Source organism: Limulus polyphemus, unplaced genomic scaffold (genome assembly GCF_000517525.1).
Source record: "Limulus polyphemus unplaced genomic scaffold, Limulus_polyphemus-2.1.2 Scaffold2936, whole genome shotgun sequence".
In the NCBI taxonomy this organism is placed as follows: Eukaryota; Metazoa; Arthropoda; class Merostomata; order Xiphosura; family Limulidae; genus Limulus; species Limulus polyphemus.
In genome coordinates, this window is record NW_013668546.1 from 17794 (window position 1) to 32107 (window position 14314).

Sequence of the window (14314 nt, forward strand, 5' to 3'; positions counted from 1 at the left end):
CCATTTATTGGATTTACATGGCATTGTTAGTAAAACATTGTAATTTACAGTTAGATCTACTAGTCCATTTATTGGATATACATGGCATGTTAGTAAAACATTGTAATTTACAGTTAGATATACTAGTCCATTTATTGGATATACATGGCATGTTAGTAAAACATTGTAATTTACTGTAAGATATACTAGTCCATTTATTGGATATACATGGCATTGTTAGTAAAACATTGTAATTTACTGTAAGATATACTAGTCCATTTATTGGATATACATGATAATGTGGTTTGTTAATCTCACAGTGGGCTTCCCAATTGGGCACATAGAAATTCAACACCTGGCTTCCTACCAAATCCTACTTCCCCATGCCGTATCTCGGCATCCAGCCCACCACTTAATAATTCTGCAACGTTCCCTCGGCGTAGGTCATTTTCACAACCAGAAATAGCTGGACAAGCTCTCAGCAAGGTAGAACAGAAAAGACTGCAGTGGGAAAGGGAGAGAGGTAAAGTTTCTGATTTTGAGAGTTTGTTGTTGAAAAGTATTTGATTAGACAAGAGGATGGTTGAGATGTGGAAAAAAACTAAAAATGTATAAATTTGGATTAATTAATAGTATTAAGTAAGGAAATAATGCTGAGACTTAGTAAATAAAGTAAATAAACCTAATGTTGACATTTAAATACAATAGTATGAAACCTAACTAAAAGTGGGGTGTTGTAAATAACTTACAAAATAGTTGTATTGGATGATTATGATGAATAAAAGAAGATAAGTTGTAAATGTAGTTAATAAGGTTGGGATACAGTTAACAAAATAGAAATTAAACTGTAAAAGTGTAGTGAATAAAGTGAGGTTAGGTTGTATTAACAAATAAAAAATTAAGAATAATTAAAGACATTTCTTGTAAAATTAGGGCAAGGAAGTTTGAGCTATAGATGATGGTAACACAGGAACTAAAAGGGATCATTTGGTCCTTCAAGGCTGTTCCTGCACACCCACCTTTGAAGAAAAGTAAAAACTTAAACCTATGCTTTACTTTTCAGGAAATCACTGATTCACTTTTTAAACTTCTATGAAGTACTTACCTCCGCTAATGCCAATTACAATAATATGATACCCTATAACTCTAGTGCTTTTCAAAGGTATTTTTGTATTAAATTGATTTCTAGAACCTAAATGTTTTTCTAATATCATGAATGCCAATGACAAATCATTACAAAAATCTCTTAACTGGAGCCAAGCTTGCCTTCCAAATCTTAAGCTCATATCCTCTAATTCTGTTGTTTTCAGAATATAGCACAAAAACATCAGAGGCCTTAATCCTATCAATCATGGAAAAATCTTGTGAACTTCATTAATATCACTCTTTCTCTTCTTTTATCAAGAGAATATAATTTAAGAGTTCTTAACTTCTCTATATAAGACAACCCTTCTACCTTTGGGGTTGCTCTAGTAGCCCTCCTTTGAATCCTTTCCATTAAGTCAATATTCTCCATATAAGACAACCCTTCTACCTTGGGGATTGTTCTAGTAGCCCTCCTTTGAATCTTTTCCATTAAGTCAATATTCTCTAGAAGGGTTGTCTTATATCTACTAGAACAATCCCCGAGGCTCCTCCTTTGAATCCTTTCCATTAAGTCAATATTCTCTATATAAGACAACCCTTCTACCTTTGGGATTGTTCTAGTAGCCCTCCTTTGAATCCTTTCCATTAAGTCAATATTCTCCATATAAGACAACCCTTCTACCTTGGGGATTGTTCTAGTAGCCCTCCTTTGAATCCTTTCCATTAAGTCAATATTCTCCATATAAGACAACCCTTCTGCCTTGGGGATTGTTCTAGTAGTCCTCCTTTGAATCCTTTCCATTAAGTCAATATTCTCTCTTTAAGTGAGGAGACCAAAATTGTATACAGTATTCCATTTATTGATTTGTATAAAGAAATAAATTTTGTGTCTTGTAATCAATGTCTATAAATAATCACTTTTAAAATTCTGTTAGCTTTGCTATTAACAGTAGAGTAATGCCTCAGTGGTTTGAGTGACTTATCCATCACTATGCCAAGATCATTTTCTTCAGTCACATTGTAGTGTGGTTTGTTGTTATTATTATTATTATTAAACTTCATCCAAGTTATGGTAACCTAAATGTATTATCTTGCATTTACTATAATCAAAGGCTATTTGTTCAACTAACCAATTGAATGAATTCATTCTTTAGTAAGTATCCCAACATCTTGCATATATTGTGAACCATGGTGTCTGTCTGTTTGTCTGCACATTCAGGCAAAGCTCAAAATTCACTTTTGAAATGATTGGAGAACAGGCATGAATAATGTTGATGCCAAATTTTATTTTGCAAGCAGGATGTTCTACACTAAATTGTTAGGAATTAAACACACTATCATTCACATTCCAAAATGTGACACAACTTAAAGAATAAAAATGTAGGTTTACTGTATGTTATTGTTGAGCGGCTCTTAGCGTGACTGAAATGTTCAACAATTACTTTTCATGGTGGGTTGTATAAGTAGCTCAGAGCTTTGGCTGTGAGGGAAACCAAGAGTGCAACACAATTACCTTTTTAAAGTCAATGAAATAATTGAAATTGATAGATTAACTTAAACTTTTCATGTGAGTGTGGACAGATACTTTTTTGTTTGTTATCAGTACTGCTAAGAGTTTAATTTTGTCTGCAAACTTTACTAATTATGCCCTTTACCATATTATTAATGCAAAAAAGCACTACTAACAAGGGTCTAAACCGACTGGACTCCATTGCTATTAACTTTTTGTTTTCTCTCACCCAACCATCCAATTTACTAGCCTTTCCCTAACCCATACTGATGCGATTTTCTTAACTAATGCTAACACATTATTAGTCTAAGTACAGCAGGTAACATATAATATTAGCAAGGGAAGATTTTTCTTTAGTGAGTCCTTGTTTATTTTATTTTATGACCTCATATTTCACTAGATAATTTCGCACAAGTTGTGTCATTAAAGTAGAATTCTTCTTATTAAAAAGGTCAGGCTAACAGATCTATAATTTCCAGAACAACTCTTAATTAAAAGTAGGAGTAATATTAACAATTCTCCACTCATCCACTGTTTTTTGTCCTACTAAGAATGAGAGATATTTGCATATCTGATCTTTGATTTTCTTTAATCTCTTGGTTGGCCTAGAGTGAATAAAAAAGGGAAAAACTAAAAAGTTATATTGAAAAATAAGTAAAAATAATTTGGGCTATTGTTTAAAAAAAATAGGTAATGTGAGAAGTAAAATTGAACTATAGTTAGTAAAAAGATGGAGTTTGGCTGTTTAATATTCCATTACAAAGAAAACTTGTGTAGTTTTTTTTTATTTTCGAAAGTATTTGACATGTAATACAGCTGGAAGTAATTTAAGTAAAGGAAATCATAATTACTTTAAATTTAGTAAATGTTTGCATTTTATCAGAAAAATTTTAAACTCAGAATTTTCAAATCAAGGGCTGTATTTGGAAATATGAGATTGTGTGGTAAATTAATTAATTTATATTTATTGGCAAAAGAAATTGACTCTCACTACAAAAAATATATTATTTAAGCTGTTTAGGAATCCTTTGTAGAGAACACTGTATTTCATTTGATTTTGTTTAAACCTCATTTAGTTGTCATGGATATGAAAATTGAAAATTAATTCATTGTTTCAATATATATATAAATATATTGTTATATATTATTTTAAAGAGGAGATGCAGGTGTATGATCCATGGGGCAAACCGGGTGCTGGAGCTCCACTTCAACGTCATAATTCTGTTGCAGTTGTTGGGCCAACCCCATCATCCCAGGTATAAAAATAGCTTTATATAAAATGAAAAAAATTATTTTATTGATTTTTTGTTGCATTTATAAATGTTCAGTTACTATTAAAAATGTTTCAGATATGGAACATTACCTCCATCCACATGTATAGTTGCTCTATATAACAAAAATCTTTTTTGCATGCTTCAAGCCTCGAACTCCCATGTTTCCCATTATCAGTGTGGTTCAACTGCATCTTGCATGTAAATCATCATGCAACAACCCTCCACCAATAGGAGTGCGATACATCCTCCCAACACATGACTCCTACCATTCGATTTTATTGAACTATCATTTCTCATTAGGCAGTGGTCAAGTGCAGACATTTTTCACTTGTGATTTTAACATGTTCGCTTCATTTTTTGTTGTTGTTGTTATGAGGTAGTGATTTACTTGATTTATTTATTTGCTACAGTTAGTTTGTAGTAGTTTGCCACGATAACTTACCTTTGTTTGTTGATATTTTTTTCTCATTTTTGACTTTTTCAAGGTTTAAGATGAATTCCAAAGTTTGTTTTACAACTTCTGATATTATTACCACTACTTGAAATGCCATTACCAGCTTCAGGTCTGAGGGTCTCGACTGAGGATTTTATGGCTATCATTTGTCAGGAGATTGATTGTTATATGAGGCGGCCTTCTTCTCGCATTTTCTGAACCTGTTCATAACAAGGAGGATTTTGACAGTTTTTTGGGTTTTTTTTCCCTTCCTCCTATCTATGCCATGTTTCCCATGCATTTAGTCCAAAATCTACTAGGCCTAACTCTGCCTTATTTATATGCTTTTTCAGGTGTGTTTCATTTTTTCAGTTTTCATATGATATGGTGTTTTTTTTAAGATGACAACCATCATTGGACTCCCTTGTTTACCTTCCTTCCTTCCCATGACATCTGGGTTCATGATGAGCATTTTGTTTCTCAGTTGAGGTCTGGTGTTAGTATCCATGGACTTCTGATCTTTATGATTTGGCTTATCAGAAGCTGATCAACCTTTTCTTGACTCTCAGCAGTTAATATCACTTTTGTTCATGTGGAGGGCTGCCCCTGATTACCCTATCCATTTCCTCCATGTCCATTTTCCCAACTTCATCTTACCTTTACAGCTCTCCTAAAATACTTGTCCAACATACACTTCTTTTCTGAGGCACTCTACTTGTCCCCTAAGGGATACACTTTCCCTCCTTACTTGTCATTGGCACTGTTGTCCTCTTCAGTCCTATCCCTTCACACATGGTTTTATTGCTTTTGGGACCTTATTGGGAAAGATGCTGTCTTTTCACAGATTCCTCTACCTTCCTATTATCTTCGTGGCTACCAGATGGCTCCTTTTCTCCATCTGTTTATTTTTGGAGATTTTCCAAGGTCTTTTAATTCACATGTGGACTCTGTGATCGGGCACCTTCCATTTTTTTCCTGGATTCGTACCTATGAGGTACCCTTTGAAGGAAACTATTCAGTCAAGCATGTGGCTTCCAACTCGTACGTTCATTTCCCACTATCTTTACTGGGTAGCTTTTCTTCCTCGTTGGGGTACTGCACTACCCTTCAAAGTTCGGTGTAGGCATGACTGGGTAAGTTATCTTGATGTTAAGTTCCAACTTTTGTGCAGTTGTATCTGTGGGACGATATTGCACATATTTACAAATAAATATGCTTCACCCCTGTTCGGTATGTCCCGGAGATTGATGTTGCACTCAACTTTTATGCAGTTCTATCTGGTGGGTGAGGTTTCTTATATTTTATAGATAAATCCACCCAGATGTCGCAATTGCTCTCCAGCCTTTGTGAAGCCCTATCTGGAGAATGATGTTGCTTTGGAGTAGATCCATCACATTGCAGTTTATACCTTCGATTGGAATCCCTTATCCTATAGGATGTCGGTTCCCTGTGAGTGGTTTTGGATTAGAGCTGGACCAATCAACATAAATCCTCACACGTGTGTTGGTTGTGTTTCCTCTTCCTCAATTGGTTTACCTCAGGATCTACACCTCCATGCTATGGGTTCCAGAGGTTAATGTTGTGTCCTGCTTTTGTGCGGTTCTATGTGGAGGGTGCAGTTGCTATATATTTCTAGAGGTGATCCACTATTGTGAGATGGGACCCAGAGGGTGATGTTGCACTCTGACTTCTGTGCAGTCCTATCCAGAGGATAATTTTAATTGGGGCATTGGTTCTTCCTCTTCTGCTCCACCTTAGGGTGTTTTCATTGCCTAAACCTGATTTTGCACAGTAGGATGCCAGTCTGATTAAGTTTGATGTGACCTGCCACATTGGCACATCTCTTTCTGTGGTTGGTTGTGGATTTACACTAATGTGCCCATTTCACAGATCAGTTTGCACAATATACGCTTCCATTCTATTTACCTTGAGGTGAAGATTGTGTGGACCCTCCTCCCACCGTGGGTTAGAGGTTTTATTCCTAGTGCTACTTGGTTTTTGATTGGAGTTGACCAGCTGAGTTCAGTCCATTGCAATTTACCCATTCTACACCTTGGAGCATATCCATTTTAGCTTTCCCCACATTCCTGTCTCTAGGTGTTTCTTCTATGGTCTTTGTTCTGTGGGAATGAGATTCTGGTACACTGTGGTTCGGATTCCAACTCAACCAGTTTTCTCTCCCTTTTTGATTGTGCATTTCACACTTTCTGCCCATGTATGTGACACCTGTTTCCACGCTAGGTGCAGAGTATACCTTGCACTGAAGTGGTGCAGTCTCTCCATGTGTTCCCAACAGGGATCACATTTCATAGGTGTTCTTTGGAGGCTTTTGAAGGATACTTATTTCTATCCCTTGCACTAGTCCCTCCACCTATTCAATGTGGAATTCTAGCTATACATGTGAGTGGAGGTAATGTACCATATCGGAAGCTATTACTGAAAATAGATTTCTGATAGGTACTTACCTCCTCCCTCTTTTTTCTCTCCATTGAAACCTGGTGCTTTCTTTTCTGCCTAATCTCGAAGTGATAGTTCAGTAGAATCAAATAGAGGAATTCACATGTCAGAAGGGTGTATTGCACTCCTATTGGTGGAGGGTTGTTGTATCATGATTTACATGCGAGATGCAGTTGAACCACATTGATTGTGGGGTACATGGGAGTTCAAGGCTTGTGGCATACAAAAAAAAGTTTATCCACAGAGGGCAGCACTGAACAAGAACAACAGCAGAGGTAAGTACCTATCAGAAACTTATTTTCAGTATGGGAAAATTATAACTCTCATCTTTTTAGACTATTTTACTTCACAAGTTTTATATAAAAATTGTTTTATATTTCAGTGAAAAAGTGGTTTTATTACACATTAATTCATAACTCTTATTGTTTACTAGTAAGTGTAATCTCCTGGTATTTTCTGGAAATCTTAGTAAATGAAGTTGTAAATTATTGCCATATGCAATGAAGCAATATAATAAATTAATTCTGAATCAATATCTCCCAGTGTGCCAGTGGTATTTTATGGACTTAAAATGGTACAGTCTGGTGTTCGATTCCCTGTGGTGGACACAGCAGAGAGCCCAGTGTGGCTTTGCTCTGAAACAAACAAACTGAATCAAATATGATAAAGTACTTTCTCAGTGTTTCAGTTGTGAGTATAGACACAAATTTAGCTAATAAAATTAATAGCTTGAAAACAGGCATTACAAATACTTTAAAAAATTTCTATTTGGCATTATTGATGATGATTAGTTATTTGAAATGGTGCGATGAGTTAACCCCTTTGCTGTGAGCAGGTTAAAGAATGCATGTTATGACCTTTTAGAGAGTTATTTTTAAAGTTTTATTGAATAACTTTACTATTACTTGTGTCAATGGAATTGACATCAAAACATAGTTTATAATTCATATTTTAATATTATATCCCTTTTAATTTTTAATTTAAAAGGAATTATAAAGGAAAAAATTCTAAATATCAATTTTTGTTTGTCACATAGTACAGTGGCTAACAAATTTAAAACTCTAATCTGAGATATAAACAAGCTAGAATATAAAATAAGAACCTCCTACCTCTTTGATTTGCTGAGATATAAATATATCTACCCAATCTAGTAGAATGGCTCCTTCTACTACTCTTTTCTATTGAAACCTTTTGTCTAGTCCCACCTACTTCTTTTGACTAAATGTATACTCCCAAGAGAAAGAACAATTTTATGTAAATCTGACGATCGTTTGTAAATAGCCTGAAAGAGAAAGTCATAATTTTACTGAAACTGTGGAAGTGTGATGACTAAGTTGTTGCTCTGAACAGATATGAGATTTTTTAAAGTCATATATAGCTTGTTTAGAAACACAAATAAATGACATGGGTTTTGTGTGCACTAGTATAGTAAGTTGATAATTTATTTATTTTCTAAAATATATATTTGAAGCCTACAAAAATTAATATCTCTTCACCCTCCACTTGGAAGAATAATCGAGGCTTACAGCAAGGCTTAGCACGTATAACGCATGAGCACAAAATCTCATAACACTGTAAGTATTCAAAATCTTTGTTTTTCAAAGTATTTTTTATTTATTCTTCTATGTTTTAATAACTAAAATTTAAGCATTTGTGAATAAATAGTATTTATTGGTTGATGAATAAGTTTGCTGAAAGGGAAATAGGATTTTATAACCATGGACACTAGTAATATCTTTGTTTGCCTGTACACTATACTGCTAAATTCCAAACAGCCCAGATGTTTGTTGAATTGGCTCCAAACCATATAATAAAAGTTTTCACAAATTCAAAGTGCAGTCTGGTGAATTATTGTTGTAAACACTGTAGGATACATAAGGTGATAAATTCCACGTCGTGTTCTCAGAGCAGAGGTCAAGTCAGCTTAGTTCTTTGCGTATGCTTTGTTCCTTTCGAGAGTATCATATTAATTATGGTGTCACATAAACTGTCTAATGAAACAAGCAGTGATTTGTTGGTCTGTTTTCAGCAAATTTCTACTTCAGTTGTTGACAGCAGGATAAACACAGAAAATAAATGTGAAATGTTTAGCAGTTCAAACTCTCAAGAGAAGTACTTTGAAACGTTGTGAACAATAATAAAGAAAAATGGGCATGGCGTCTCATTCTTTTTCTGATTTTACAACTTTTCTTTTCATCATACTTTGATTTGTCTACTGGCTGGAGAATCAAATATATCTTTAGGATAGAGGTAATAACAGATAACATATAAAGTGTTATTGTAAAAAAAAAGTACATTTATTTAGGATATTTTAGAGGTTACATAAATGAACTTTGAGATTTTTGAGACAAAGGAAAGTATTTTTAATCTTAATTTAGAATTCACTTTGCACTCGAACTAGTCAAAAAAGAAAAAATAGGACATGATATATTCATGCACAAATCTTTAGTAAAGTATCTTTACTAAAAAAAAATATTTTTTTTTGTACAAATGACAAGTAATGTTCAGTAAAGGTCTGCCAAATTTTGTGAAGATACTCATACTGTATTAAAAGTAATAGTATGGAAATTATAATTAATACAAAGTGGTTATGAGCTTGGTGAATTCGACCAACCTCATGTTGAGAGAGTTAAATCACTTAAGGTATTTATAGCTTATTAAGTGTGCTATTTAACAATTATTTTAATACTATTTTACTTAGTTGAATCATATTTCATTGTTTAAATCAATTTCATATATGGTTTGAAGCATTAATATATTTTTACTTTTGTTGGAATTTACAGTCTGGTTAGGTTTTCTCCACTGATGGATCTTTCTAGTTATTACCTGTTTTGTTCAACTTAGGTGCTTCAGATTCTGGTATTGAATCTTATTTTATAATCTTATACCTTATGGTCTGTAGTATTTCTGTTGATCTTTTCAATATTTCAACTTCTATACTAAACTAACTTTTCATATTATTCATATTTTATCTTAATTATAACCTCTCATTATTTGCCAATAGCTATATAATTATTTTGTCGTAAAAATAACCTCTTGATCTGTGTTGACAGCCATATTTGTGTAGTAAAGACAACCTCTTGATTTGTGTTGACAGCCATATTTGTGTAGTAAAGACAACCTACTGATTTGTGTTGACTGCCATATTTGTGTAGTAAAGACAACCTCTTGATTTGTGTTGACAGCCATATTTGTGTAGTAAAGACAACCTCTTGATTTGTGTTGACAGCCATATTTGTGTAGTAAAGACAACCTCTTGATTTGTGTTGACTGCCATATTTGTGTAGTAAAGACAACCTCTTGATTTGTGTTGACTGCCATATTTGTGTAGTAAAGACAACCTCTTGATTTGTGTTGACTGCCATATTTGTGTAGTAAAGACAACCTATTGATTTGTGTTGACAGCCATATTTGTGTAGTAAAGATAACTTCTTGATCTGTGTTGAGATTTCTGATTAGAAACTTGCAAATAGATACACGTTTAGTATATATTTCATGCACTTTAAATTTTAGCTTCGTATAAGATTCTGAAACCATCATGAATAGAGCTGAATAGTTATCAAAATGAAACAATGGACATGGTACACTAAGTTCACCTTCAAAAAAATTTTTTTTAACTACAAAATTGTGGTTAGTTGCTAAAAGAAATGTGATTTTAAACAATGTAATTTGTTTTAATTTGATTTTTTTATCCTCTGTGTATTTTTTTGTTTCTATTTTCAGCTAGTAGTAGTCCATACGTCCTGTAGTCAGCCTACTGTTTCCTCCCGTAATTCTGCCTCTACAACATCAGGAGGACATAGCATAGCTAGCTATGCCTCCCCTTCTCAGACATATAGCAGACACATACCACCCATACTGAGAAGTTCCCTTCCTTTTGGTGTAAGTTGCTAGCTAACATTGTTTTAACAACCTTGTTTTGAGTTTTATATTTAGAAGGTTTTATAAATTCTGTGTTATCAAATGGTACACTATGAATTTAGTGTTATTTATAGTTATTTGTAAGAAGAAGAAAATCGTGAATTATTTTGTAGATTGCAATAAGATTTATAAGTTTCAGATGTTTAAGAGAAACTATAAAAATGTGTTTTATTTCTCCAACAGAAGGTTCAACAGATACAACTTGTACAAACTCCATGTAACTAACACTGTCTTCACAAATAAATAACACCTCAATACAATAACACTTGGTTTCTAGTTTTCTCATAAAAAAAAACTATACAAACATCTAAACTAACAAAAATCATAGCCTACAAGACTACCCCTTCTCTGATTGGGAAGTCCCTTTATCAATCCTGTTACATAACTGAAAATTACACAAGAAAACAATGGTACGTAACACTTGAACTTCCAGGATTAATAAAAAAAGTAATTCATTAATATTAAAAATATAGACATCATGAACATTAAACCATTAATTATCAATGTGAAATAAAGTTCATTTGAAAGTTTAATTAATAAAACCAGATCTTCTTTCTTGTCCATGCTTATGATATGAGTATCCTCTTTAATTGTACCATGCTGTCTTGTCATGCGAATTCTCTTCAAGTCAGTGTCGAGAGAGACTATACATAGCTCTATCCCTGGTGATAGTTTGAAAGTATTATTGACAGGAATCTTGAGTTCTTCTACAAGGTGATTTACTTCTTCTGAACAATGTTCCCATGCGGTCAGGAAGTCAGGTGAAACCGGGAAAAGCTCGGAAAAACTGTTTCAAGGCATGGAATGCCCTTGATTTTTCAATGATTGGTCAGGAAAATTGCAAATCTATAATTGTTAACTTTTTTCAGGCCGAGATGAATAAATTTGTATTACTTCTCGTTTGGAATCTGTATATATTTCATCAAAATGAAAGCTAAAAAATAAAATAAAAAAACAAAATACCTAATTTTACACCCTGTCACTATAGGTTGATACTGTTCCCTGTCCCTCTAAGTTGCCTGCTTACTAGAAATGTGTCAAAAAGTGAAGGTGCACTAGCAGAATTAGATAAAATGTGAAATATATAAGTAAACCCATTCATGTACATGCACCTTGGACATTCCTCAAACTCGTCATCCTACGATGTGACCAATTTCATTGTTAATATGAGGAAAGCTCACTCTCCATTTTCATTTTAATCTGCTTCAGATGAAAATACTTGTGTATTGTCACCTTTGATCTCTTCATTTTATGATTAGTCTATTTCTCAATGTAACTATGAAGCCTAACCAAAGTAGCCTAGGCCTAACTTTAGGTTATATCTCGGAACAGAATGCTCTAAGGATAGTTTTAAATGAAAAAAATGGCTTTGTCATGCTATGTTTGGAGTTCATAGCTCTTTTAATTTCCCCCTCACCACATAGGCCAAGCTATATGTAACTGTTAGGTTTAGGGTGGCCTAGATTTGTCATAGCATACAAAGCTGGGCTCTATGCAAGAGTTGTTGTTAGTGTAGATCTTGCCCACCAAACACATAACAGAAGAGTGTTAATCCAACTGTGACTTGTATCCCCTTTGTGTGATTTGTACCCTTCCACTGTCAATTCTAGTAAAAGTGTCAGCATTACAATTGATGGTAGTTTGTGGGGTTGGAATTCATTCACCCACACACACTCACATAGGCCTTGACTTAAGTTTACAGTAAGAAAACATGGCCTGTTTCTTAGTTGCTTTTTATATCCTCTTTTCTGATACCTAGAAATAGCACTTTTCAGGGTGTTTAATTTACAGATGACAAATTTTAAAAATGGATGAAAAGGGACAAGAATCCCCATCAAGTATTTAGTGTATGAAAGAGATAAACATATCAACTATGATTACTTCTGTTCTTTGCTGTCACATGAGAGGGGAAAAACATAAGAAGAAAGAAAATGCCCCTTCTAAAATGCAGCCATTAACTAATTTTGTACCATCAACAACCAAGTCCTCATCAGTAATAAATCAGAAGCCCAGTATTCAAATATCAACTTCAACAGGATCCAAGATTACTTTCCTTTTCACAGAAAGTGATTATTGAAGACTGACCTAACCTAACCTAACAGTCACCTCTGGTGATTCATTAAGATCAAGTGATCATATCTCATTTACTTAGCAGAAGCAGTTCCCAGAAAATGAAATAACCAAAAAAAAAAAACCTTTGGAGAGAAAAAATGTGTGTACATAATGTGTTATGGATTAGCTCCACATATGAAAGTTATACTTGAAAGAAAGTTAAAAAATGAGGCATAGGTTTTGTTTTTTGATGAAAGTCACAATATACACTTTCAGAAGAAACAGATTTTCTAATGTGGCTCAAGGGGCATTAATTTTGTCATGTTGAGATGCTACAGAAACAGTTTCATGGGTCATGCTGCAGCTGTCAATTTTCTGGACTTATTTGATGATTTTTTAGGAAGTTTTGGCTTTTGCAACCTCGTTCAACTGTCCATGAATGGCTCTAATGTTAATTGGAGCCTATATAAAAAATAGATGCTGGTCTTGCCAAAGATCATAATGTTCATCTCTTGACTATAGGCTCTTGTGGCCTTCATATCTTTCACAAGTTTCAAAGCAGGGTTAAAATCTAGATTGGGATATAAGTCACTTTATTTTGCTTGAATATCCTATCCATGATACACCATCTTGCAGAGCTGATTTCAAAAATGTTGCAATTGGGTTTCCAAGAAGTTGCCTTTATACAAAGCCTTTTTGTAGTCTCTGATGGCTGGAGAATGTCAGTGTCACACAAAGGGCAATAGATATGATTCCAACAATTGTTATATAGCAGTAATTGAAACAGGGAGAATTAAGTCCCCAAACACAAAATTATTTGAAGCAGATAGACTAGCTTGTCAAGATAAGCTACCATATGCCACACTTGCTTGTTTTATTCCTGTTGCCAAATCCTTAGAACAGCGTTTCCCAAACTTTTTTTTGGCCACGGAACACTTTTCAGCTGAAAAAAAGCTTACGGAACACTAGACACGTGAAATATCAGTGTGGAGGGTATGTTGTGTGTGCAGCGCCCTCTAGATTTGTATATTATTCATTTATTTATTTAATCAAATTACATATTAATGAATGACTAACAATAGAAAAGTTACAATGACGCAGCCCACGTGCACTCATGTTACCGTATCAAATAACATAAAGGTGACCTTTGGTCCGTACAAAGTAACCTGTCTTGGCTGTGTTTTTGTCGACTAGTATTTTGTAAAATACAGTCACATTTCAATTATTATACATTATATATGTATATACACAGCGTGGTCATAAGTAAATAGACACCACCTTTTCAGAAAAAAATGAATTTTTTCAGTCATATTCACATGAATTGATATATTTATAATTTAATTAATATCTAGTAGATCTTCCTTTCACTTCGTGGAGTTCGTTGATCCTTTGGGGCATCGTGAGAATCATCTCGTCAATTTTAGATTGTGGGATTTTCGCCCATTCTTGCTTCAAAACTTGCTCTTCGCAGTTGGTTTTTTTTGGTAGTTTCTTGACTTGCCGGTCAAGTATGATGGCCCAGAGGTTTTCGATGGGGTTCATGTCAAGAGATTGGCTCGGCCAGGGCAACTTCTGGATACCATTTTCTTCCTGCCACTTTGG

At 34.1% G+C, this 14314-nt stretch overlaps 1 protein-coding gene across 1 annotated transcript in view; it reads left to right on the top strand.

Annotated features, from left to right (window-relative positions):
- Positions 1–14314, top strand: part of LOC106468254 (coiled-coil domain-containing protein 66-like) — a 62298-nt gene that overhangs the window by 14179 nt on the left and 33805 nt on the right. The window contains exons 4-6 of the mRNA XM_022396584.1: positions 300–502; positions 3731–3831; positions 10463–10621. Of these exons, the coding sequence (XP_022252292.1) occupies positions 300–502; positions 3731–3831; positions 10463–10621 (463 nt within the window). The remainder of the gene's footprint in view (positions 1–299; positions 503–3730; positions 3832–10462; positions 10622–14314) is intronic.